This window comes from Brachyhypopomus gauderio, chromosome 12 (genome assembly GCF_052324685.1).
Source record: "Brachyhypopomus gauderio isolate BG-103 chromosome 12, BGAUD_0.2, whole genome shotgun sequence".
NCBI classification, from domain to species: Eukaryota; Metazoa; Chordata; class Actinopteri; order Gymnotiformes; family Hypopomidae; genus Brachyhypopomus; species Brachyhypopomus gauderio.
Genome location: NC_135222.1, coordinates 16,317,496 through 16,344,456, shown reverse-complemented (window position 1 = coordinate 16,344,456; position 26,961 = coordinate 16,317,496). Strand labels below are relative to the sequence as shown.

General features: G+C 44.8%; 1 protein-coding gene across 5 annotated transcripts in view; it reads left to right on the top strand.

The window, feature by feature from the left end:
- LOC143527925 (receptor tyrosine-protein kinase erbB-4-like) overlaps window positions 1-26,961 on the top strand; it is a 160,039-nt gene that overhangs the window by 97,604 nt on the left and 35,474 nt on the right. For all 5 annotated transcript variants that reach the window (XR_013134305.1, XR_013134306.1, XM_077023307.1 and 2 more), the window contains exons 4-10: window positions 17,565-17,699; window positions 18,555-18,620; window positions 19,734-19,852; window positions 20,577-20,718; window positions 21,165-21,278; window positions 21,759-21,885; window positions 22,907-22,980. Coding sequence is in view for 3 of the 5 variants with exons in the window: in XM_077023307.1 (XP_076879422.1) it covers window positions 17,565-17,699; window positions 18,555-18,620; window positions 19,734-19,852; window positions 20,577-20,718; window positions 21,165-21,278; window positions 21,759-21,885; window positions 22,907-22,980 (777 nt within the window). In the remaining 2 variants the exon portion in view is untranslated. The remainder of the gene's footprint in view (window positions 1-17,564; window positions 17,700-18,554; window positions 18,621-19,733; window positions 19,853-20,576; window positions 20,719-21,164; window positions 21,279-21,758; window positions 21,886-22,906; window positions 22,981-26,961) is intronic.

The window sequence follows — 26,961 nt, the reverse complement described above, 5'->3', positions numbered from 1 at the left end:
ACTTCCTTAGGCTCAGGCAATGTGCATGTGTGTGTGCATGAGTGTATGTGTGTGTTTTTGCATGTGTGTGTGATGTATCCAGGATTTCTGGTCAAGGATGGCTGCATCAGTAAGAACATATTACCCAAATAATCCAACCAGAATCACTGAGGCTCAGCCTGGTTGTTCTGGATCTGAATGATTCTCATACATCAGATCATGCATACATTTTTGCTGGTCATGCATACATATTTTTCATACATATTTTTATGTGTGTAAATAGAGATTTATGTGTCACACCTTTTAAAACTGCATGTCATTGTATTTCTTAAATGTTTAATTAATTAATTTCATTTTACTTGGATACTTTAATATATTTAAGTTAATTATTTCTTGGCAAGAAAAAGTTCAAGATTCATTTTTAGCATTGTATACAAGAAAAATTGACAATATTTTTGCTTTCAGTATTTACAATTCAAATACAGATGTTTACAGAATGTTGTATATGCAGATGGTGTTTCATTGACGTTGGGCATGATTACTTTTACTGAAAATCCCAGCAATATTGAATTGAGTGCGGTTATACAAACCCCAACAGCTTCTAGTACATTTTACATTTCATGTGATTGGAATTTATTTCTCTTCTAGAAATAATTATTTTGAATGAAGTTAAAAAAATATCTTGCAATGTCCTTTTGTATTAAATTCTGTCTAGCTATTGCCTCACAAAAGCTCACAGTGCTGCTTTAATGGTCTAGTGGTTTAGTGGCCACCCTCCAGCATTCCTGGTCTGGTTTGTAAATGGTGATAGGATTGTCAAACATGTTCCTCTGAAAACATCCTTGGCATGGCACTTCAGGGTCTGGAGAACTCTCCTGCATTTTCTTTTCTGTTCATGAGAAGCAGGGTCATTTTTGCTGAATATTTCACTAAATATCCTGTGGTTCTTGGTCGTATCTGGTTCGATTGTGTGCTGTACTGTCAGAGGAAGAAGAGGGAAAGGAGGAAGAGGAAGGAGATGAGTGCAGGTGTATTTTGAAGCCAACAGTTTGACATCGGCAGTGGCCAGACAGACCAATCCACATGCAGTTTGATTTTGGAAACTCCCCATTTCCTGCATGGACTCAGCAGACAGGCCACTGGCCAGAGGGTTTATGGGTAGGAGAGATTAAGAAAGAGAAACATTGAACAGTGCCGGCCAGAGGTGGGGACTCGAGTCACATGACTTGGACTCGAGTCAGACTCGAGTCATTAATATTAAGACTTTTGACTTGACTTGAAAAAATATTCAGAGACTTAGACTTGACTTGGACTTTTACACCAATAACTTGGGACTTGAATTGGACTTGAACCTGTTTACTTGCAAAGACTTGATTTTTTTTACCCCAAATCTAAATTTTAAAACGCATATTAATATTTATAAAGTGCGCCCCATTAATTTAATTTCCGTCCTTCTGACGCAGACCAGTCCTCTGCTTTTCCACACTCTGTACGTGTGTGTGTGTGCATGAGCTGCAGCACAACCAATCAAATGGGGGGTTGGCGAACGTAAATTTTTACCGGGCGGGGTGTAAAATGGACACAAATTAAGTATTATATCGCGATCGATCGATCGCCAGTGGTTGGTGCCAGAGCGAACTAGTAACTCATTGAATCATAGATGTGGATCAGAGGTAAATAAACTAGATTTTTTCCGGCGTGAGAAATCGGATGTGTGGCGTGAGAGCGTGTGAAGACGGTCAAATGCGTGTGTCTCACGCTCAATGCGTGAGAGTTGGCAACCCTGGGTTCTGTATCTGAACTCGGGGAAGAGAGCCTCTCTCTGTCACCATCATAATATCCAGTTCTATCTCAGCATGGATTGTGTATTTGAAGACATCTACGTCGAGAAAAAAATATATTGACAAAAGTGGAGCGAGTTTTCAGCTATGGGGACATCATTCATCGTGCACAAATGACATACAGACTTTTGGCCAGCAAATGCAATGCAGAATAGTTTACTGAAATGTCTAAAGTTGCAGATTCCTGTTAATTGTTCAGTTCTTATATTTGTTTGTCTTGTGTCACTCACACATGTTCTCCAAGAAACCAGATAAGAGAAGAGAGGGAAAATGCTGTTATGGTTCTTTGTATTGTACTGTGAAAATATCAGCACTTTTTATTTGAACATGGAGTTCTACTTATGACTTTTTCACAGAATATTTATTTCTGGAAAATTGTAGTTTAAAGTATGAATATTTTTGCAGCTAAGTTTAACAAATTGAACTGTGCAATAAAGAGGTGTAATCTTAATTTTTTTTATACTTCGTGTTTTCAGTTGCACATGTTTTATCAAGATTTGAGAAAAATACAGATTTAAAAAAGAACGCATGTCTATTATTTACATTTAAAATATACCTGCAACATTGGTAAAAAAAATAAAAAAAAAGACTCGAAAGGACTTGAAATTCCAAGTTTCAGACTTGGGACTTGACTTGACTGTTGCCTGTCTTGACTCGAGACTTGACTTGACTTGAGTGTCTTTGCTTGAGACTTGACTCGGGACTTGAGGTATAAAGACTTGGACTTACTTGAGACTTGCAAAACACTGACTTGGTCCCACCTCTGGTGCCGGCAGACTTCCTGAATGCTCTGTGGCAATAAGTGGAAATTTAAGATATTTACTTAAACTTTTTCCAATGTCAGCTTTATGACTTGACACAGTATTAATAGAAGTGACTTTCACATATCTTTAGACTTGTACATTGACAAGAACAGTGCCAAGTGTTTAGTCACCACCAGCACAAACTGATCCAATTAAAACTGATTAATTAATGATGTTTGGAGTGAGCATACATATTCTGTCCTTTTCAAACTAGGAATTATGTAGATGTAATAATGGATCTGCTGATCTTGTAGGCTGTTCATAAGATGACCTTTCTGTTTGGACTAATACCACAGTAGACATGTGGATACTCCACTATAGGCTTTCAGGAAGTCCTAGACAATTAGCTGGTGATGTTATTTTCTCATGTTTGGCCTGTTGACTTGGGCTGGTAGCTAAAATCCACAAACCAGCTTCATTCATTTTTGTATCAACGAACATTTAGGTTGGAACTGAGAATTTTCAAAATCAATCCAAGTTTTAGGTTCTGTCATGATGGTAATCTCTGTGCATTGGCAGAGCATTGAGGCCCAGCTAATAAAAAGTTGTTCAGATTTTTTACTGCTGACAAAAACCCCTTTGTACTCTGAGGCAAAAACCCCTGAAGCAACATTGCAAAGAGGGAGGCCACCAAAAAAGTCCTTCATTCTCCAGTGTAAGAGTAAGGTCATCAACTACTGCACTCCGTTTCTTTTCATGGAGTCAGCACGTCCTTTTGGACTTGTCTCCTTGGTCTTAAGTTCACTTGTGTATTGTATTTCAGCATGCGAGGAAAGTGCCACTGCCAACAGACGTCCATACAAGAACACCACATGGCCAAGTAACTTGTTCTCATCATCTATGCTGAATAGGTGCCTAAAGAAAACCCCTTTCCTCTGGCGACTCCGCCCAGCAGACTGATTGAGTAGTTCCCTCCAACTCCATGAAGCATGCAATTTCCCCACAGACGAGCTGTCAGGTGAATGACTGAAAGAGGGCCATTTTCTCCCAAAGCACACTGACGCATGGGACATTAGGACAATAAAGCATATGGAGGGGGGAAAAAGCATCCAGGTTCTTCTCCATTGCGCTTCTCTAATTACACGACTTGAAGGTGAGCGTGTGTAAAATGAATTGGCGCATTACCTGTATGCTGCCTATATTGTAAATAAATTACCTTCTGCCATGCAGAGCTGAATGAGATGCCACTAAGTCTCCTTTCTAATGCAACACTTTTGATAGGACCATCTAATGGTGTGATACATTAATAAATAAAAGATGTGCATGATCACAGTAATGGTAAATGGCTCCTTTGATAACAGAAGCATCACTCCCTCGTGGTCCTCCACATATTCCCATTTATTTCCAGCTTTGCTGTGTGGTGAGTAGGTAAATATGGATGCCACACCCAGAACATGCTGTACCTTTGACATGTGGAATGCTGTACATAAAGAAGGAACACGTGTATTATCAAATCAAGATTAGGAGACTACCCACTTGTGATACACCTGTGATACATCTGGCCTCATCACTATCGCATCATGAATCCACTGGAGCCATTGGAGTTGTAAAATTCTCAGAAATGAGGCAGTATTTGTCGTCAAAGTGGTCACCTTGTGCTGTTCCCTTGTGATTATATTAAACATAATGCAATTATTTTTGGTCTGAAGAAGTCATTTTAGTACTTTACTTATTACTTTACTTATTACTTAGTCAGTAATATACTGACAGGTAAAACTTTTAAATCAAGTGTGGTAGGTTGTTGATGACATACCCACTCATTTACCCACTTATTCACCCACTCGTTCACTCACAATTAGCAGAAATTGTCCACAAAGGGGTGTTACAGCTATTCTAACAACTTTTAGCATTGAAACAAGCAGAATGTCGCATGTTTCTAGGAAAAATCAATATTTACTTCATTATATTAAGGAAAGTGACAATCAAATTAAAGTACCACCTAGCACGAACATAGCAACCATTTGGAATACCACAGAAATCACCTAGCAAGAACACAGGAAACATTTAGCATCACCCTATCAACAATCTGGGATGCCATAGCAACTAGTTTGCAACCACCTAGTAGAATACCACAGCAACCACATGCTGTGGGGAGTAAATCAAAATCTAGTAAGTAAATAGTAAGTAAATAAAAATATATTTATGTAGCACCTTTCCAAGCAAAGCTACAAGGTGCTTCATGACACAGCTATACTATATAAAACATACCAATAAAAATAGACAAAATGGCATAAAAGAAACAAATAAGTTAAAACAATAGACATGAAACAATTGTCTACTGACTGGTCTCAAAAGACTCAAAATGAGCATGTCTAATGTCCATAGGGCAAATATTTGCACAGTGTAGCACAAACTGCAAAAGCACAATCCCCTTTTCCTCTTTTGCTTAGTTCTGGTCTACTAAGATCCCCTGACCAGAGGACCTTAGAGCTCTAGCATTTCAATTGGATAACAACAATTCAGAAATCAACACTGAAGTATGACCATGCAATGCTTGATAAGTCAGTACCAGATTAAAAAAATGTATTCCACAGGCAGCCAATGAAGGAGCCAAAACAGGGGTAATATCAGTTTACTTACTATCTAGTTTACTTACCTCTGATCCATATCTATGATTCAATGAGTAACTAATTCGCTCTGGCGCCAACCACTGGCGATCGATTGATTGCGATATAATACTTAATTTGTGTCCATTTTACATCCCCCCAACCCCCCCAGTAACAGTTTATGTTCGCCACACCCCGTCAACAATTTGCACTCGCTAACCCCCCATGTTTAAATCTCACTCCAGGTGATCTTGAAAAGTGTTGGCAACCCTGGTAATTTGTTCCCCTTTTCTCATTTGCATAAGTGTGCAATTGACACATTCAGCCACGTTTTTTAGCCTACTGAAATTATTTTGAGAGATAAAGTTGAGTATCCTCCACATAAAAATCAAGTTACCGAGTGGGAGCTTATATTGGACATATTGGACCAAGGATAGATCCATGGGGAACTCCACAATAAAGATTTGCACATGAGGACGTCCCATCCTCAACAGACACTAAAAACTTTATGTTTGATAAATATAAGAAAACCACCTCAGGTGGTTGTGTGTAGTTGATGTGATATAACAACCACATACTTTCAGTTATTTTAAGCATGTATATTTCAGATTTAGTAACCTTTTTTAAATTTACTTATTTATTTACATACGTTAGCAGAACCATGATACATGACAGAACTCTTAAAGGAACAATAGGAAGAACAAAGACCGCCAAAGAGACAACGGAACAAAGGGTATAAATACACAGGCTAATGCATCAGCTGAAACAAATCAGGAAACATGAGATGATAGAAGAACATAATCAAAACAAAGGAACACATGGCAATCATCACCATGGGAATGATTAATATCCCGAACTAACAAATTAATATCCAGGGGTAATGAATTCCACGGTCTAGGAGCAGCGACAGAAAAGACACTGTCTCCCTTATGTATTACATGAGATTGTGGAACAGTTAACACTGATTTGCTAGCAGACAGAAGTGCCCTTTGAGTCTTATAAGAGCATAACATGTCACTGCTGTACAGTGATGCCATACCATAAAAAGCCTTAAAAACAAAAAGAAAAACTTAAAAATTTGACCCTATAGCTAAGGGGGAGCCGATGTAAATAGGCAAGGACAGGTGTTATATTTTATCATCCAGTAAGTAATCTACCAGCAGCATTTTGAACAAGCTGCAAATGGGCTAATGAGAATTGACAGACTCCCATGAGAAGGGACCTACAGTAATCCAGGCCTGAAGCAATGAAAGCGTATGGGACATTCTGTCCACAGTGGCAGTAGTTTATGTTGTCCTGTTGTTGCGTTGTGTTTGTCCCTCAGGTGGGCAGGGCCTATTAGGATTCCCGGCTCCTGAGGGTCATTTGTCTGTCTATATATGTCTTGTCTTTCTACCAGTTGACTGCTAGTTATTGTTTCCTTAATTTGGACCATGTCACGGGTTTGTGTTGTGCACCTTTTCTATCAAATTCCTCCTTTTCCCCTGAGACTGGTGTGATCAATTCCTTTTCATCTTTGCACTCCTCGCTCATCAGAGTGAGTGGTGCATTGCATGAATGACATAATGACATAATATTTGATTAATATTCTACAACATTATAGTAACAAAACAGAATAAATTCAGAGGCAATACATACATATTCACCATTACTTGAAATTATATAGGCTAATATATAGCTATAAAAAAACAGATCTTGAATGTGGGCAACACACATTTTACAAGATCTGGATCTAATTGTGACGGGCAGGGTGAGCAACTCAAAAAGGAAGGATGTGTGTCCCCTCCGGATGTGCGGCTTACAGCGGCAGCACACAAAACACAACAAAGGGGCGGGAGGGCGGGGACAAGACAGGGACCCGTTCCCTGCCGTCCTGAGCTGAAACACAAAACACATAAAAGCTCCTCGTCACAGGACGCAGACCAGGCAGGGACCCGTTCCCTGCAGTCCTGGAGCTGAAAACATAAAACACATAGGTTAGCTCGCCTCCTGGGCGGGACCCTGGACCGACTGGGCCGTCAACAAGACGATAACCACGCCCCGGTCAGTCACAGGGCCCTCGCGCCCTAACCGGCCTTAGGCCGCTTAAGCCCCACCGCTGTGTGCGGACCGGGAGCACATGGCCCAACACACATCACAGGTGTGGATGTGTGCAGGCCGCCACACTGGGGTGCGGCCACGGCTTCTACCAACCACCTCCCGAACCTACCTCCTCGCTCGGAGCTGACCCCTGCCCTTTTCGCTAGGGGTCACCCCAGACTCCTGGGGAGTGAACCCCTCCCGGGGCCCCTCATCTCAAGGTGGACTCCTCCACCCAACCCAGGAGCACCAGAGACCAGGGCCCTGGCAATCCGCATCAGGGACACGCTGGTCACCCCGAGCTTGAAGGGGAGGGTCTCTGCCTGGAGACCCCACTAGGTCCGGGAGTGCCGCAGTCCACCACCAGGAGCGACCTGCAACACATCACACACACACGCACACAGACAACACATAACACAAAACGCGCACTGCCCTGACCTTTGCACCCCCTTATACCCAGGGGGGAGGGGACCCCTTCTTGGCATGAGGAGACACCCTGTCCATACACCCCAGGCATCCTCAGCCTACAAAGGGGTACAGGGGCTCCTCCCTGCTCAGGGGTCCCTCCCAAAGGCCAGTTCTCCCTAAGGAGCAGCGCCTTCTGAGCCACATGCCGTGGCTCAGGAACCCCATAGCTCCCCCCCAAAAACATATTTAGGGGGGGCCCCTCCGGGAAACAACAAAACAAAAAACACAGACACAACATAAAACACACAGGCACCTAAGATGCCCTCCGTGCCACCTCCAGTGGCACGGGACCTCAAATGGGCCCCTCCCCACAAACAGTGAAGAGGGGTGCAAGAGAGGAATTACATAAAACAAAGCATGCTACACTCTAGGACAAAACGAACACGCAAAGACAGAACACAAACAAACGGACAGGACCCACCGATGCGCACGCTCTGCGGAGCGCGACGCGCCCACTCCAGCTCTCTCTCTCACCGTTTTCCCAACGGGATCCGTAGATCTTTGGAGAGAGAGAGCTATACGCGAGCGGCTTGCGCGTCATGCCCACAGCGACACGTCTCTCTGGCTCGCAGTCGCTCACCCCTGTCACCGCGGGATATCGAGTGAGTGAGACGAAAGGAGCAGAGAGACGCGTCTCACGCGTTCTAACGCGCAGCACGCATCGGTGGACCCGTCTACATACACACACAAACACCACCAGCGAAACACATACACCACGGCACACTCACATACTCGCTCACGTCCGCGTCGTTATTAAAACACAACACAACGTACATACACACACACACACACACAGACGATAACGGACAACGGACGTGCGCAATGTGAGGCACCGGTAGTTTCGCTGGGCGAGAGTGGAGTCTACTGGTCCCCAGCTCTAGTCACCGCCGTGTGACTTACGGGTTTTAACACAAACAACATTTAAACACGGCGGGACGAGTGGGGACAGACTCAACACACTCGACAATACACGACAAACACACAGCACGTAGACAAACACTTACCACGAGACATGACCACGAACGAAGCAGAAAGCAAAGGAGACTGGCGGCTTCCGAAGGTGGCTGGTTATTCTGTGACGGGCAGGGTGAGCAACTCAAAAAGGAAGCGATCACGCCAAGTCTCAGGGAAAGAGGATGGTTTAATAGAAAGTGTGCAAACCAAAAACCCGTGCATTGTTCCAAAAACAGGACCGCTGCCGCTGTAACCGGGGGCGACCGGTAGGGGGCCCCCCCACAACGTGACACTAATCTAATCTGGATCTGGATCTAATTTTCACCCAGTGTTTCATGCCACCCAGAGGGCATGGGATTCAAGATAGTGGTCCAACAAAATTCCTGTCCTGCTGAGGGCATGGCGATCATGAACTTAATTCTTTTGTGTTTTTTTTTTTTTACTGTACAAATGTACTGGTTTTGAGTACTGATATTTTAGTACTGATTTTAGTCCATTTTACTATCATTATGAATTTAAAAAACTGTTTTAAAAAGAATTCTGGGAAATGAGAAATGATTTACTCTTTTCCTTTCAAGAGACCAATCAGATATGCCACCTCTGAGACTAGAGATACTGAGAAATGCTCATGTCTGCCACAGGGCCCAGGTCCTGAGGGCCCTGCTTAAGTCATCACGTAACAGAACTGGGTGCCCCTAATGAACTGTGTTATGAGCTGTAAAACCTTACTGGAACATGGTCTCAGAAGTCATTACACAAGTCATTGCTACAATATGATGAGAAATTATAGAGCTATAGGGAACAATTTCTTTGTTTACTGGGGAATGTACATTGGTCTTGTAAGCTTTATCAAAGTTTACTAAAGGGAAAATAGAATAGGATGAGAGTTATTGATACATTTTTCAGTCACATTTATAGACCATACACAAAGTTACTTCAGCAATGAAGGTCTTGAAATGCCACCACAGTTTCACATGTCTTTTGGTTGGTGAGAATTTAGATCTGTGTAATACATGTCAAATACCTATCAAAAAAGTGAGAGATCCTCTACATGAGTATCTACATGTATGATGTCAGACATAACAAAAAAAAATCAAAGCATTATGCACTAGGAAATATACTTACACTTTATGGTTGAAAATAACCCAAACATTCATGTGTCTAAACATTCATGTGTCAATCTATGGTAGGGAACTTGGAGATTAATCAAATCCTAATAGCTAATGCTTTTACATGAGTTATGTTTGACTCAGGAAATTTGGCTCATTAATATGATCATTTTTTGTACAAATAATATATCTTTGTTACCACCAAAAGCTTCAGATGTCAGAGTGACCAAAGTGCAGGGTAAACCTTTTAAATGAGTGCAAATGTGAAGCTGGAATACATCTCTATAAATAAAAAAACATGTCTAATGCATTTTAAGTATATTGCTTTTGCATCTAACATTCACTATTCTTTGATGTTAATTTTATTTAAATGAATGATTCTAATTAAGAGACATACTGTAAATTGCATTGCTCTGGTATAATTTTAATTGACTTGTTATTTCATACATGGTTCTTTATTAGATATAAATGTCAACAGTGTTTTCCTGGATGGGCATTCAGTGATAGTTAGAGGGGTTTCTGCATAACTTCCCTTATGTATATTTTGTCAAAGTATCATTGAAGCATAACTCAGCAGTACAATTCTAAGCACTTTCACAGCCTACGTCACAGTAATTTTCCATGGCTATACTATAGAATAAAACAAACAGGAATGTATCCAGCAGGTGTCTCTGTTGTTGTTAAAAGCAAACCTTGATTCTTTTTGTTTGAGAGTCTTTTGGATGAGATGAACCATTCCATGTGGCACCATTCATATTTAGGCCCCAACAGCCACCTCCTGCTAGTTCCCATGAGGCTTTGCGGCTGCTATCCTGTCAGACTTGGCTCCTGGATACGGCACTCTCTCCCACATCCACTCTCTTCTCCCTCCACAGTCAGATGGCAAAAGGATTTGTTTGCGTGCTGGAGTGTGAACAGGAGACAGTACTGGCAGGAGCACAGCAGAAGAGCAGCTTAGTGTCTCATGCTGTCCTGCTGAGTTTCTTCTCATATGCAGAATACTGGACAGGCACGAGTGTGGTGATACTATCACAGAACTGTGGGACAGGTGAAACAAACGTTTGTATGACTCCAGTGTAACATGGACATGCATGCGACTACAACGTGATGCACATACACACACAGTTGAGGCAAATGCTAACATGTATTTCCCTGGTTAAGTCAGTTTATAAACTTCATATCAATCAGCAATTTCAAAATAAAAGTAAAAAAAAAAAACATCAGTACAGATTGTATTTGATTTTCTGTGGGTCAGATATTTGTTTAAGGTGTGTTGGTATTTCCATTGCTTAACTAGAAGCATATGATTGATGTAGTCTTGCACAATCTTCTCAAAGTAGTTTCCCACAATAATATTCCTCTTAACAAACATGGCATGAATCTAGTTCTTGTTCCTCCTTGATAGTGTTGGGGCAAATTTATATTTGGTCTTTCTGTAATCATATTCATCAGTATGCATATATGTATTGACCACTATTAGTAATAAGTGGAAAGGAAATCACACTATTAAGGTAAATTAAGAATATGTCAGGACTAGGACACATTGATCAGTGTATGCTCTGCAGGCCTGTAGTCAGTCTCTCTCTCTCTCTCTCTCTCTCTCTCTCTCTCTCTCTCTCTCTCTCTCTCTCTCTCTCTCTTTCTATTTTTCTATCTCTTTAATTTAATAAACTTTGTATTTTATTTTGATACCATACCCAACTGCTGTTGACTGTTCTTGCTCACCATTAAGGTTCAAATTTCCATGACAATAGCCCAGGCTTTTCTCTGTTCAATCCAGACATTTTATTTTGGATTCAGGTCAGGGCTTTGTGATGGCTAATTGTAAACAATGTATTTTGTAATTTTCAAGCCATTCTGGCAAAACTTGAGTAAATGCACATAATCCTCGTCCTGCAGGAGCACTCAGCAGTGATGAGGTTTGACCTTCTTAGCGGATGTCTTGAGATTTTTATTTCTGAGAGTTTCAGAACATAAGTTTCAGTATTTGTAGTTAATCCCCTTCCCCTTTGTCCTGATAATCATCTGCAAATTGCAGGTCAGGAAGACAGCCCAAGTAAAACAAGTAAAATGTTTATTTTTACATTTATTTCATAACTGTTACCTATTGCCTTTCATTTTAAAACCTAGTTATAAAATATAATATCTGGGTTAGTTAATATGACCTATACATATAAAATGTTTCAGTGCAGTTACTAAGTAATTAATTCAGTTAGATTAATAACTGAATACTAAGATGTAACCTCAGATGCAACTAAGGTTGAGTACATGCATGTCTTTATCTTCCCATCACACCTTCTGAATCTACAGTGAAGTTGGCACTCTTAAAAAATAAGTAAAAATAATGAGAATCAGATTCTTCACTGAAGATTTAACCACCGAAAATGTCTAACAGATTCCCTCTGTTATGAGGAATCCCCTAATCCTTCAGCGTGTGGCATTCTTCATCCTGACTCATTGGGAAACAATAGGATTTGGGTTGGCTGAAATGCAATCAGAGGCCTGAAACACAATTTACCATTTAGGGCAGTGAAGACAGAGGGGGTTCTACCTCCACATACTCCACAATTACACTAACACCCCCATTTGTCTTGCTAAACGTCTCCTCCCAGCTGACTTGAAAAACTCCTAGAGAGGCTCTGGATATGATTTCAAGCCTGACAAATTATATATTTGTGAATTATGTTCAAAATCAAGCCATTTAATTTGCATTTAAGAAAATAAATATGTTGAAGGATGCTGAAACATGGGAATCTTCCCATCTTAAGTAAATAGCAAGGCAGTATGTAACGTGGCTCGCGCCACGGAGCGAGAGGACGGACACAAGTGCTGAGAAGAGCGAGATTTATTCAGGGGAATACCGTAATCATCGTCGGATAGCCAGGCAGGGTCGATAACAGGAGGGCAGTCCGTAAAACATGCAAAGACAGGCATCACAACACAGGGAGCACGGGAAACAGGAGAAACACGAAAACGGTCAGGCACAGAGAACAGCGATGGGACAGAAACGATCACAAATAATTCAAAATACCGGACAAAGGACAAGGGAGACTCAGGGCTTAAATACATGGAAACTAACTACGAGCAGGTGTAGACAATGATACAAGGGCGTGGCAATAAACAAGGGAATTACGAGACAAACGAGCGGGGCGGGATGAACAGATACGGAACACAGACACGAGGGGTTTGGAGTGACAGCTAACGGAGGGGGACACGGTCATATGTGACAGTACTCCCCCTCAAGGCGTGCCACTCCGGGGCACGCAAGGGTAGACAGGGCAGGGGACCACGGGACACAGGACAGACCGGAGGAACAGACCAGGACAAAACAGGACGAGGGACCTGGGGCATGGCAGGGACTGGAGACAGGGGAGCAGAGACTGGCCAGGAGCCAGGTAGGGACTGGGCAGGACAGGGGACACAATGAGACCCGACAGGGCCAGGGCGAGGAATAGGGGCAGGGCCAGACGAGACAGGACTGGGGACAGACACGGGAGCGGGGCCAGGGGACAGGGCGGAGGCAAACACAGAGGCAAAGACACCATGAACAACGGAGACAGGCACTGGCACAAGATGGGTGACAACTTGGGGAACAGACATGGGGACAGGGACAGGGATGACACCACAGGAAACAGACACAGGAACAGGAACATGGACACGAACAGACACAACCACGGGGACAGGGACCAAAACAAAACCAGGGATGGGACCAGGGAGCAAGGGGAACACGGGCAACGGAACATAGGAGGCACATGGCGGAGCAGGGGGAACACAAAGTCCATGCCCAACAGGGGGCAGCACAGTCCCAAGGGCAACAGGCGGGGTCCGCTGGCGGGCAGCGGGGACAGGCGGGGTCCGCAGGCGGGCAGCGGGGACAGGCGGGGTCCGCTGGCGGGCAGCGGGAACAGGAGCCGGCAGGCGGGCAGCGGGAACAGGAGCCGGCAGGCGGGCAGCGGGAACAGGCAGGGTCCGCTGGCGGGCAGCGGGAACAGGCAGGGTCCGCTGGCGGGCAGCGGGAACAGGCAGGGGCCGCTGGCGGGCAGCGGGAACAGGCAGGGGCCGCTGGCGGGCAGCGGGAACGGGAGCTGGCGTGGGTGACCTCCTCAGGATCGCGGGAACCGGCCGCAGAGGTGACATGACGTCCTCGGGGGGCGGAGTCGCCGCACTGACGTCCTCGGGGGGCGGAGTCGCCGCACTGACGTCCTCGGGGGGCGGAGTCGCCGCTCTGACGTCCTTGGGGGGCGGAGTCGCCGCTCTGACGTCCTCGGGGGGCGGAGTCGCCGCTCTGACGTCCTCGGGGGGCGGAGTCGCCGCTCTGACGTCCTCGGGGGGCGTGTCCGCCGCTCTGACGTCCTCGGGGGGCGGAGTCGCCGCTCTGACGTCCTCGGGGGGCGTGTCCGCCGCTCTGACGTCCTCCCGGGTTTCAGCCTGCCACTCCTTAGCTGAGTGGCTTGTACGACCCCCCAAAAAATTCTTGGGGAGCCCTCGGGGTTTAGCTTCCGGGAGTAGCGGAGGGAGGTCCTCTTCCGGCAAGATGACGACCTCATGCGCTGTGGCGGCGGGGCTCTGTACTGGGGGCGTGATCTTCCTCCTTCCCCGGTCCGGTCTGCGCCTGGAAGAACATACAGACACAACTGCTTCTCGGTGGCTTTCTTGGTGACTCCACCTCGTCGGAGGTATCGGGAGCTCACAATGACTTTTGAAAGCCAACCGAGAGCCAAGCCAACACTCGTCTGCACATTCATTCCGTCTGCCCGACTCTCGCGCTACAGGCTGGAGTCGGGCAGACACATAGCGCTTACCAGGGAGCTCGTCGCTAAAGCTAGACGTGGGAAGTGTCTTCGCTTTGTTCTTGCAGCGACGAGACTCCCCTGTACCCACAGCGCAAGGGGATTTCCTGTCTCTGGTTCGTTCGTACTGCAATACCGGAGAGTCGAACCGGATTAATCCAGCCAACATCTCATTACAGTGTTCGAACTCACCAGAGTCTCGCTCTCTCGCTGTGTCCTTGGTGGGTCCGGTATTATGTAACGTGGCTCGCGCCACGGAGCGAGAGGACGGACACAAGTGCTGAGAAGAGCGAGATTTATTCAGGGGAATACCGTAATCATCGTCGGATAGCCAGGCAGGGTCGATAACAGGAGGGCAGTCCGTAAAACATGCAAAGACAGGCATCACAACACAGGGAGCACGGGAAACAGGAGAAACACGAAAACGGTCAGGCACAGAGAACAGCGATGGGACAGAAACGATCACAAATAATTCAAAATACCGGACAAAGGACAAGGGAGACTCAGGGCTTAAATACATGGAAACTAACTATGAGCAGGTGTAGACAATGATACAGGGGCGTGGCAATAAACAAGGGAATTACGAGACAAACGAGCGGGGCGGGATGAACAGATACGGAACACAGACACGAGGGGTTTGGAGTGACAGCTAACGGAGGGGGACACGGTCATATGTGACACAGTATTACATAGCAGTGGGGACCCGTCAGGGCCCTCTACGCCCTCTCAGAGGGCCTAAAATATTCTTAAAACATAAATATATATAATATAATTTATCCAATTTTATTTTATCTCCTTACAGTTTGACAATCAACATCTAAACAATTACAAAAATATAAGCAAATAAATGATTCACCTGTGTCTATTCAATCTGTGTTGGAAGATGAGGGGTTAAGTGGAAGCCTGTGAGCCTGTGTCTCCCCCTATCAGGACTGTTACGCTGTTAGTTTATAAAGGGCCTGGCAGTTATAATTCAGCGCAATACCAGTTTCAAATGACAGCAAAATTTACCAATCATATCTTCCCTCTTAGTGGGCGGGCTTAACTGTATGATAATTTCCGCCTGCTGTGGCGACGCCAGCTGTTGTTAGCGTACCACCGCTAGCTAGTTTCGATTCATTCCTTTGATGCCCTCGTGCACGTTGTTTACATATTTCGCTGTTGGAACCTTATTTTGTTTAAGAAGTTATCTAGTACAAATATTGTTTATTGCATTTTTAAAGCTGTATTGTTGTCTAATTTTTTTAATTTTTTAAAATTGCAGTTAATTAGGAGAGGAAATTAATTTCTTTTGGGGGAGGGGGGTGGGGGGGAGATGGTAGTGGGCCCAGGTATAATGGTCACGGTTCGCTACTGTTACATAGTAATAGTATTACATAACAGCCTCAAGATATAAAAGCAGAATAAATACGGGTAGTTTTATGTTACAGTATTTACTTCACTGGCCAAAGAAAGCACAGAACAATTACGCTCAGATATGTACTGTTGGACACCGAAAATTCTGAGAGTTGTCTAAACCAAAGGCTCGCCCCACACCGAGGTTCAAACAATGAGCTGCAAATTAAGGTTTTTTTCCTGCAGACTTCTAAAGGAGGTCTCCATTATTTCTTTGGATCCTGCATTTTATTGCTGGTGCTTTTGCTTTGAGCACAGATTATTATTTTCTTATATATGTTTTTGTTTTCCACATTTTTGATTCCCACTTTTGTAAAAACTATAAAATAAAACATGAAATATGAAGTGACCATAAACATAAAAAATAAATAAATAGGACAAATACTATCAAGTAGCCATGCTTTGCTCAGATAACTGCTTTGTACACACTTGGTCTTACTCAACCAGCTTCACGAGGACACTTTTTGATTTGAACAGTTTTGAGGTTTTCACATACGCTCGGCACTTGTCTGACAGTCTTAATGAAAAGTATAAATTGAAAATAATTATAAAAGACAAGCAGATCTAGTGTTGCCAACTGGTTTTGCAACTGCATGGGATTTCAGGACCTGTAAAACTATGGTGGGATTTCAAGATATGTAAAACTGTGGTGGAATTTCAAGATCTGTAAAACTGTGGTGTTTACAGAATACATCCTTCATCTTCTCCTTGATTTTGTTATGGGTCAGAAATAGTGGGAGGATTTTATTGGCCTTTAGCCCAGTGCTACATGGAACTGCACTGCCACTGATATTCACACACAGTAAGAGATTCAATATATTAAGACATCAAAATAACAATAAACAACAGAGAATGGCCCTGACATCCTCCACAGCTGGGCTGTACAAATTAAAACTGAGGTCAGAAAACAAGCATGTCCTTGGTACACACACATACACACACACACACACACACACACACACATACATTCTGCACAGCATGTCTAATTACAATGCAAAGGTGATTTTTCATGTAGAGGCTGGTGTGGAAATAGACTGTCACTACATAATCAGAGACTGATCTTTGCCATCCTTGGAGTGTGTCCAAATCACAAAAGCACATGCGCACCAGTGTGTGTGTGTGTGTGTGTGTGTGTGTGTGTGTGTGTGTGTGTGCATGTATGCATGGATACATGTATGTATGTGTGTGTGCCTATGTTTTTTAACCTACTGTAATGTCATTCTCTCTTTATGGCCTTGTGTTTTTATGGGCGATGTTGATTTTGCAATACATTTCTACACATGTTTGAGCACACAGTGCATGCAGCAAAAAAGACTAAAGCAAGTTTAACACAGAGGCAAATCAACAATGCAGCAAGTTCTTACGTCAGTGAAAGGAAATATTGATTTGATATATATTGAGAAAATATATATTTTAAGTTCAGATTTAAAGGTGGGGAGAGAATGACAAAGGTGAAACATTGCAGTAAGGTATTCCAAAATTGGCAAAATGGTATTATGTGTTTTCACTGGTCTGGACATTTTGAAAATTCCAAATACATATTCTTATATTCTTACACTTAAACATACTAATCACACTGCTTTCTGATTTTCACTACCAGAAATCTTGAATGGCGGCGTGTACGTGGACCAAAACAAGTTCCTATGCCATGCAGACACCATCCACTGGCAGGACATCATGAAGAACCCCCACGCTGAGCTGCTTGTGGTTCCTTCCAACTACAGCGGCATTTCATGTGCGTACTTTACGGGGCTTGGGCCTGTCCGTTGTTAGTCTTAGCGTGCACTGTCAAACAATTTGGCCAGGTAGTAACAAGTGAAATCCCCTCTTGATGTGTGTGTAATTAATGAGTGGAAGAAGCATTAAAGTGTGTGTGTGTGTGTGTGTGTGTGTTTTAGTGTGTATTTGTGTGTGTGAGTGTGTGTGTCTGTATGCGCTTTACAGCAAATAGAAATAATTACTCATTACTACAAAGGTTTAGATGTAACAGGTATTTAATCATAGAGGATGTTGGTCTCCTCGTTACTAAGCTGTTGATTAGACACAAAAGACAAGATTAGGGGAAAAACAATAACTGTGAATCGGAGGTGGAGCTTCTATCCACTCCCATTTAGCACCTGTGCAAATGTGCCAAAAAGCAGCTGAGGTTGTAAATACTGACTAGGATATGTAGACTCCACGTCAAGTAGATGATGTATAAATTGGGTAATGGGAAAAATCTTCAACACATGTTAGAAGCCATAGACTTTTGTGGAGCATACATCTCCAGCACTGCTGACTGCGATATTGCCCAATTTTGCTTGATAATTTTCTAGAGAACATGTTGACCAGTTTTGTTAGCCCTAATATCATGCTTTTACATATACAACATTGAGCAGATGCTCCTGTCCAGATCGACTTATAATAGTTCTTTATTGCTTTGTTCTTCTACAAAGCTGATATCCCTTGTACTACAGTCAAACCAATTCAGTCTTGCATTTTTAGTGTTACTTACAAATGTAAATGTAGTTGTAAATGTGATTGTAAATGCCAGATGTAAATATAGTTATGTAATTACTGCAAAACTTATTTTTCTGGATGCAATTCTCAGGCAGACGATGTCATCGATCCTGTAATGGACGCTGCTGGGCCCACCAGGAGGACCAGTGTCAGAGCTGTGAGTCCTTAAACCTTTATCAGTTCACAATAGAACTACAGTAAACTAGTTTCACAGTTTATAGCAGCCCTCATCTGTTGGGACTGGTTCACAATGACTGACCAAATCCCATATATTATTACTACAGCTGCAGCCACAGATTTTAAAGTTTTGACCTTAAAACATTGTTAACAAAATGACGGAAGCAAACTAACCTGAATGACCAGAAGGAAGCGTGACGTTTACGGTTCGTAAATATGTTCCACAATTTAACAAAATTTCATTAGCAAGACATCTGAAGTCACGTAAAATGAACAATATAAAGAAAAGAATTTTGTGGACAAGTACTACACCATATTACGTGACCAGCATGGAAAGCACCCTGTCTTCACTGAATATTTGAACGAGGCCTTTTGTACCTTGTTCCCCAGTAAGCTGTGGTAGCTGTGTGAATGAATGGGCCTTCCTCACAGCCCTTCCTGCACGCTCGCACTGCTGTGGAAGGGGAGAGCGGGGAGCAGACGGCCACTTGGCGGAGGTCCTGCCGAAGAGCATAAGGCCCCCTCTCTCTTATTGTCTCCTCCACCCACACGCCGGTGTGGAGGGGGACTCCGACCCCCAGCTGGAGGGAGAGCCCTCATTGTCACTGTGTCTGTTCCTTCGATGAACTGGGCGAGGGTGGTTCAGCTCACTGCATGGGCGATAATTACACGGGGACTTTGGGAGTCGAGTTCAGACTGGCAGAAGGTTCCGGATCCATGTGGGTTCCCCTGGCTGGGGTCCATGCTGCCAGCACACTGCTTAAACAGTTACAGTAATTGTAGGGGACTGCCGACTCTTGGGTGACTCTTGTGCTGACTGGCAGAGAAGTACGTTGTCTGCCTGGTGGGTTTTTATTTTTTTTGCTGTGAAACTTCGGCACTGTGTGTCAGGACCCTACTGGGCCAATGCCCAATTAAGAGTTGTGGAACATATTTCGTAGTCTGTGAACAGCCGCCTGTCTTAAAAGAAGTCCTGATGACATTGTGGATAATTACAGCGAAATTAATATTTTGGCATGCACTGTATGAGTTATAAACATGTAAGGTCATGAGTGTGATGCTCCAGTAACACAGATTGTGTGTGGTTGCCTAGTGACGAAGACGGTGTGTGCCGAGCAGTGCGATGGCCGTTGCTTCGGGCCCTACGTCAGTGACTGCTGCCATCGGGAGTGTGCTGGAGGCTGCTCCGGACCCAAAGACACCGACTGCTTTGTGGGTCAACATTTGCACCACACTCGCGCCATGCTGCACCAGCTCCTTGACCCATGCAGAGTAGCTTTTCGAGATACTTCAGCCAGCTCGCCATCCTTGTAGCACTGTTCCCATGGTATCAGCAGTGGCTTCTGAGCAGTAATTTCCCACAGGGATCCAACCTGCCTCAATAACTGACTTCATAATAGCGATTCTAAGCAATAAGACAGCTCTGATCCACATTTTCTGATGGAGGAGCTTGATAGCTTTCCAGCTCATTTTGCATATGGATGGAAGGTCCTGGAGATGTATGTTTTAATTTTTCATGGATAGATAATGAACTCTCTCACATGCCCCTATTGTATCATTACTGAAATATTATGGTCTGTACTGTGTATGTATCAGTTTGCTAATTTCGTGTTGGTGCTGACACACTGTTCAGGAACTTCATACATTTCCAATACCACTGTTTATTGCCCCTTTCATATCTTGATACTGTGCATCATATGCAGAGAGTTTTAATTAGAGTGCCATCTCACCCCTTGGTGCTCCGACCTGGATCCATTGCTGCGTTTCTGCTGATACTTCCAGGGATGGCATCGAACTAAACCTTGTGTTTTGTAGGCATTTGTAACAGAAAGTTTTAATTATAATCCACATTTGGGATGAACAGTTTGAGTGGTTTTTAATGAAGCGTCTATTCAGGCCTTGGGAAAAGTGAAGACACTTTTGCTTCCAATTGCAGGCCTGCACCAGCTTCAACGACAGCGGTGCCTGCGTTACCCAGTGTCCTCAGCCTTTTGTTTACAACCCAACCACCTTCCAGCTGGAGCACAACCCCAAAGCCAAATACACTTACGGGGCATTCTGCGTCAAGAAATGCCCGCGTGAGTGTCATATAGGCCATCTCACCTGTCATCAAAAGCAGAAACATTATTTAGATATATTTCAAATGATTTAACTTGGCTATATGTGTGTGCTGCATGTGTGATGTAGTCAGACATTAGCCATCTGTCCGATGTAGTCATACGTTAGCTAATGTAGGCAGACATTAGCCATCAATGTGATGTAGTCAGACGTTAGCAGTCAGTGTGATGTAGTGAGACATTAGCCATCTCTATGATGTAGTCAGACGTTAGTCGTCTGTATGAGGAAGGCAGACGTTAGCCACCTTTGTGATGTAGTCAGACGTTAGCCGTCTCTCTGTTGTAGTCAGATGTTAGCCCTCTCTCTGTTGTAGTCAGACGTTAGCCGTCTGTGTGATGTAGGCAAACGTTAGCTGTCTGTCTGTCTGTGCAGTTTCTCACACAGCCCTGCTGTGCTCCCCCCACAGACAACTTTGTGGTGGACCACAGCTCCTGCGTGCGGGCCTGCCCCAGCAACAAGATGGAGGTGGAGGAGAAGCGTGTCAAGATGTGCATCCCCTGCACCGACATATGCCCGAAAGGTGAAGCTCCACCCTCCAGTGTCATATATTAGCCAGGCACCCACACATGCACACACATTAATGTAGATGTGTATGAGCGTGAATTCTTCTTCACTAGGGTTCTTGTTACAGCGTTCCAAATAAAGCTGATCTTCCAAGTCGCCTAAAACTCTATAATAGGATTCATTGCAGCAATTATGCAAGTTATCATTTGAAAATGAGTGAAAATAATTAAGCATCGCATTCAGCTATAGCTACGTTTGTTGAATGTGTTTATTATCTACAATCTTTTTTTTTTGTGTGTTTCAAGCAGCACAACTTGCTGTTGGTTACAAGTGAACACAGTTCAGATGAAAACAATGAGCTAGGAAGCCTCCAGAACAACACTGAACCTTTTTTGATTCTTTTACCTTACCTTTTTTGATTCTTTTAACTTCAGGTAACTGGTGCCATTTTCTCGTGGTTAAGCCTGCATTGTGTTTTCTTTGCCGTGTCTTTCAGTGTGTGACGGCATCGGTACAGGGAGCTTGCAGATGGCCCAGACTGTGGACTCCAGCAACATCGACAAGTTTGTGAACTGCACCAAGATCAATGGCAATCTGATCTTCCTCATCACTGGTATCAAGGGGTGAGAACCTTTCAACGCCTTCTGAAATGTTTAGTCTCCTGAAGATTTGTTTGCACCCTGTCATCCCCTTTTCAGCAGACAGAGCTTCACAAATTAATGTACACATAAGTTTCCCTGTAACGTTTCAGTAGGTGGAGATGGACACACGTACGATAGAGAGCTATCCGTATTTCTCTGAAGGGTAGTGATACTAACTCGAAGAGTGCATGCTTTACATGGCATTGTGGAAGCAGGGAAGCAACACCAGTTTTAAATGACAACCATGTATTAACAAGAAATCTAACATAAATATCATTACATAAAGAGGGTGTATAATAACAAACCAGATTAACCATACTGAATATAATATACAAATATACATGCCGAATATAGGGAATCACTACAAACTTCAACCACTCGAACGTAACTGTAAAGCATTACCAGTAAACACGAGACTTGAGTACTAATCGAACAATAAATCATATGCTCAAAGCTTTCCTATCACATTCCATAATGAATCAAACATTGACCTGCACCCACACTCCGAAACACCCAGACTAAATACATAACATAATGAGTCAAACAAGGAACAGCTGTAACAAAGGGGCGTTGCTAAAGAACAGGGGAGAAACCAAAACGAAGACTGATCACACACAGAGGCAGGGCTACCAAGACACGAAACGAGATTGACGTGTGGGAGCGTGGCCAGGCATGACATTCCCAAAGTGTGCTAGATTGTTTCAGTAGACTACAGACTGCAGTGTAAGCCTTAAGTGCTTGAGGTTCTGCCCTTGTGTACAATATAGTTTATGTAGTGCTTTGTGCTGTGATTAATAGTTAGCCACCTGAAGTAAATGGTGGCATATCATGATGTAATCTCTATGATGAAAGCTCTATGATGTAATCTCTCTTTGCTTACCAATGGCAGCAATGTAGAGAGCTCAAGCTCAATTTACCTGCTGAAAAAAACCTGAAAAACCTTTATACACATGCAAGCACCCATGATATATATTTTTAACCTTTCATCTCTCCCCTATGCCAGAGACATGTACCATGGTATCTCCGCCCTGGACACAGAGCGCCTGAACGTGTTCCGCACAGTCAAGGAAATAACAGGTGAGATGCCACCATACCCCTTGTTTATATGCCAGCCTCTTCGAACAGACGCAGAGCAAGACCCTACCTCATGTCTCTGTGTGGGAGACAGGCTAATCATGCATACATGCCTTGAGCATATGAATCAGTGCAATCTATCGTTTCTTCATTTAACAACACACCTCCCCCTTCAAGTCTTCACATTTTTCTGGCACTGCATTTCAATGGTTTTTGTGACAGAATATATTCATCTGCTTGATAAAACAGAACAGCGTTCACAACAAAGGAGCGTCTCCCATATTAAAGTGTTTTGTCACTCTGCGCGCAGGCCGCGAGTGCCAAATAGCTAATGAAGTGAAACGGTCCCTTCATAATGAAAAGCGCTGGCGGGGGGAAGGAGTGTGGGACGACTCCTGAGGTCCTGCTTACTCCATTTACAGGCAACACCATTGATCATTACAGCACGCACCTCCTGAGAAATTACAGCCAATGACAATAAAACTCTTGTTTTCAAGTAGTGCGACATACACGCACATTCTTAATGTCGTTTTTTCTTCAGAAACAATGAGCTCCTCTGTAGTTGAAGAATTATGGCAAAATTAAAAGGCTGCTTTAATTTTATTCATGTAGAGCTACTGCTTTCAGTGTCGGCTGCATTGTTTTATGTATAAAGAGATATTCTGGTGGTTTTCAACCTGACGTTTAACTACCACATCTGTAGCATATTTTAAAAATCACTTTTAATGTACTTTTAACATGGTTTCCTGTGACGATCGGGCTGGAGCCAAGGACGAGACACAGAATCCTTGCGAAAGACGTCACTTTTAATCTTTACACACAGAGATTGCGCAATAGCGCACGAGGGACACTTGACACTCACACAAAAACGTGTAGACTCTAGACAACGACGAGCACAGGACACTGCGCGAGCGCACATTAAATAGACAAACCACATTAGCCCCACGTGATTACGAGACGATTCACAGGTGAGACAGATTATCACACGACATAGCCATAACCACGGATATCCACAGACGCAGACGATGCACGTGGACTACGTAAACACACGCCCAAAAGGGAGGGGCCGGGATCCTCAACATGACAGACGTCCCCTCCAAGGGCACTAACCGTCCCGGGGTGCCAACAGGACCGAGTGCCCCGAACCCACGACGATGGGCGGATCCGACGCGCTCAGTCCTGCGTCTGGGAGGTGACTGCCCTTGGCGAAGCGTCCGTCACGAATCGCCTAGCACACCCTCCCTGGGAATACCGGGGAAAAGACATTAGACACATTCAACGGGACCGAAACAAACGCACAGATTGGTACACTGAAACATAGAGGCACGAGAGGGAAAAATGGATTAGGTACATATATGGGAAGACTCACAAACACTGGGACGGACACACACGAAACAGGCGCCAGGCTGCACGCCAGGAAGAGAGCGATGAGGGGAGAGAGATCAGGAGCTGCAGCGAACGGTCCTCCTCCGCCCTGTGCTGCGAAGCCACCGCCCAGTGCAGCGCGGCTGGCGTACGCGTCGGGTGCCGTGCGGCTGGCGTACGCATCTGGCGAGCCGCGAGGGAGCTCCTCCACTATGTCCATTCCCTCCTCTGACCTCTGGCTCCACTCCATGGACTGCTCCGGGCTGCCACCCCGGGAGCAGTCCATCGTACTCTCGCCAGAGCGATCGGAGGGTGGACTACTCTTCGTGGTCCCGGCTGTTCTTTCTAAGGAGGGCGGACTCTCCTCCTCCTCCTCCGTAAAGGAGCCCTCGGACAGAGGGTAATCCCCCCCGTAGTATTCCTCCCCGCCTTTCTCCATGGTGGTAGAGGGACCCACGGGCGGAGGGAGGTAGTCCTCTTCCTCGGACTCCTCCTCCTCCTCACCGTAGTCGACGGTGGATGCGTCGTCTGGTGACAGGGGGTAGCCCTCTCCTTCTCCTTCTCCACCGTAGTCCACCGTGGAGGCGTCGTTCAGCGACGGGGGGTAGTCCTCTCCCTCTCCACCGTAGTCCACAGTGGATGCGTCGTCTGGCGACGGGGGGTAGCCCTCTCCGTCTCCACCGTAGTCCACAGTGGATGTGTCGTTCAGCGACGGGGGGTAGTCTTCCTCCTCTTGCTGCTCCTCCTCGGAGTCCTCCTCCCCGAACTCGCTCTCTGGGGTGGACTCGGTAGCACCCATGACGCACGAGCCCACCCTCAGATGCGAGAGAGTGCGGGCTGGAGGAGCGTGTCTTTCCCTCCAGATCCTTACCGCACCCTGGCGGAAGGTCTCCGCCAGCTCGGGGTCCCCGTTCTGCAGCCTCCGGGCTGCAGCCAGCTGGTAGGCACACACCGGGTCTTCCTCTAGCTCCTCGACCGACGGTGTGGCCTCTTGGCACGGGGGGGAGTCCCTCTCCACACGCTCGCCCTCTGGTGTCCCGGACGATCTGTAGAACTCGGGAACACTCACACGCACGGGCGAGAGTCCCCGGGAAGGCAAGGGGTGCCTCTCTCGCCACACTCGGATCGCCGTCCGGTGGTACTCCTCCTTTAGCTCGGGAATAGTCTCCCGAGCTGCGCAGAGCAGGTAGGAGCACTCTGGGTCTTCCCTGAGCTGCGCCAGAGTTGGCGGAACCTCGCGGCGTGGGAGAGAAGACGAAGAGCGGTGATGCCGCTTACTGGGCTTCTTGCCTTTTTTCGGCTTTCCTTTGTAGCCTGGCATTTCTCTTCTTGGTGTCTCGAACGGCTCGTCGTTCTGTGACGATCGGGGTGGAGCGAAGGACGAGACACAGAATCCTTGCGAAAGATGTCACTTTTAATCTTTACACACAGAGATTGCGCAATAGCGCACGAGGGACACTTGACACTCACACAAAAACGTGTAGACTCTAGACAACGATGAGCACAGGACACTGCGCGAGCGCACATTAAATAGACAAACCACATTAGCCCCACGTGATTACGAGACGATTCACAGGTGAGACAGATTATCACACGACATAGCCATAACCACAGATATCCACAGACGCAGACGATGCACGTGGACTACATAAACACACGCCCAAAAGGGAGGGGCCTCAACGTGACATTTCCTCTACTTACTTTAAACTGTAAAAAATGAATGGAGACACTACTTGATGACGTAAAATGGAGACCTAAGGAGAAACATTGCAAGACTGTACCTGCTTTGGGCTTCTACTGTAAACATGTTCTGAGTAAAAGGGTTTGCCCGTTTTTTTAGGATAGAGAAATGGGTTTTATGCATGGCAAATGAGGAGGTGATTGAAAAATGCAGAAGTCTTGTTTTAATCTTCTTTTTGCATTGTGAAAGGTCTCTTTTGATTAATGTCATGGGGTTAATGTCAAAGGGGTTGGGAATGTTATAGGGTATGAGCAGTGTGTAAAATAACATGGACTTGTCTGCCTCTCTCTCTCTCTATCTCTCTCTGTATATACACTGCTCAAAAAAATAAAGGGAACACTCAACACATCCTAGATCTGAATGAATGAAATATTCTCATTGAATACTTTGTTCTGTACAAAGTTGAATGTGCTGACAACAAAATCACACAAAAATCATCAATTGAAATCAAATGTATTAACCAATGGAGGCCTGGATTTGGAACCACACACAAAATTAAAGTGGAAAAACACACTACAGGTTGATCCAACTTTGATACAATGTCCTTAAAACAAGTCAAAATGAGGCTCAGTATTGTGTGTGTGGCCTCCACGTGCCTGTATGACCTCCCTCCAACGCCTGGGCATGCTCCTGATGAGGTGGCGGATGGTCTCCTGAGGGATCTCCTCCCAGACCTGGACTAAAGCATCCGCCAACTCCTGGACAGTCTGTGGTGCAATGTGACGTTGGTGGATGGAGCGAGACATGATGTCCCAGATGTGCTCAATCGGATTCATGTCTGGGGAACGGGCAGGCCAGTCCATAGCTTCAATGCCTTCATCTTGCAGGAACTGCTGACACACTCCAGCCACATGAGGTCTAGCATTGTCCTGCATTAG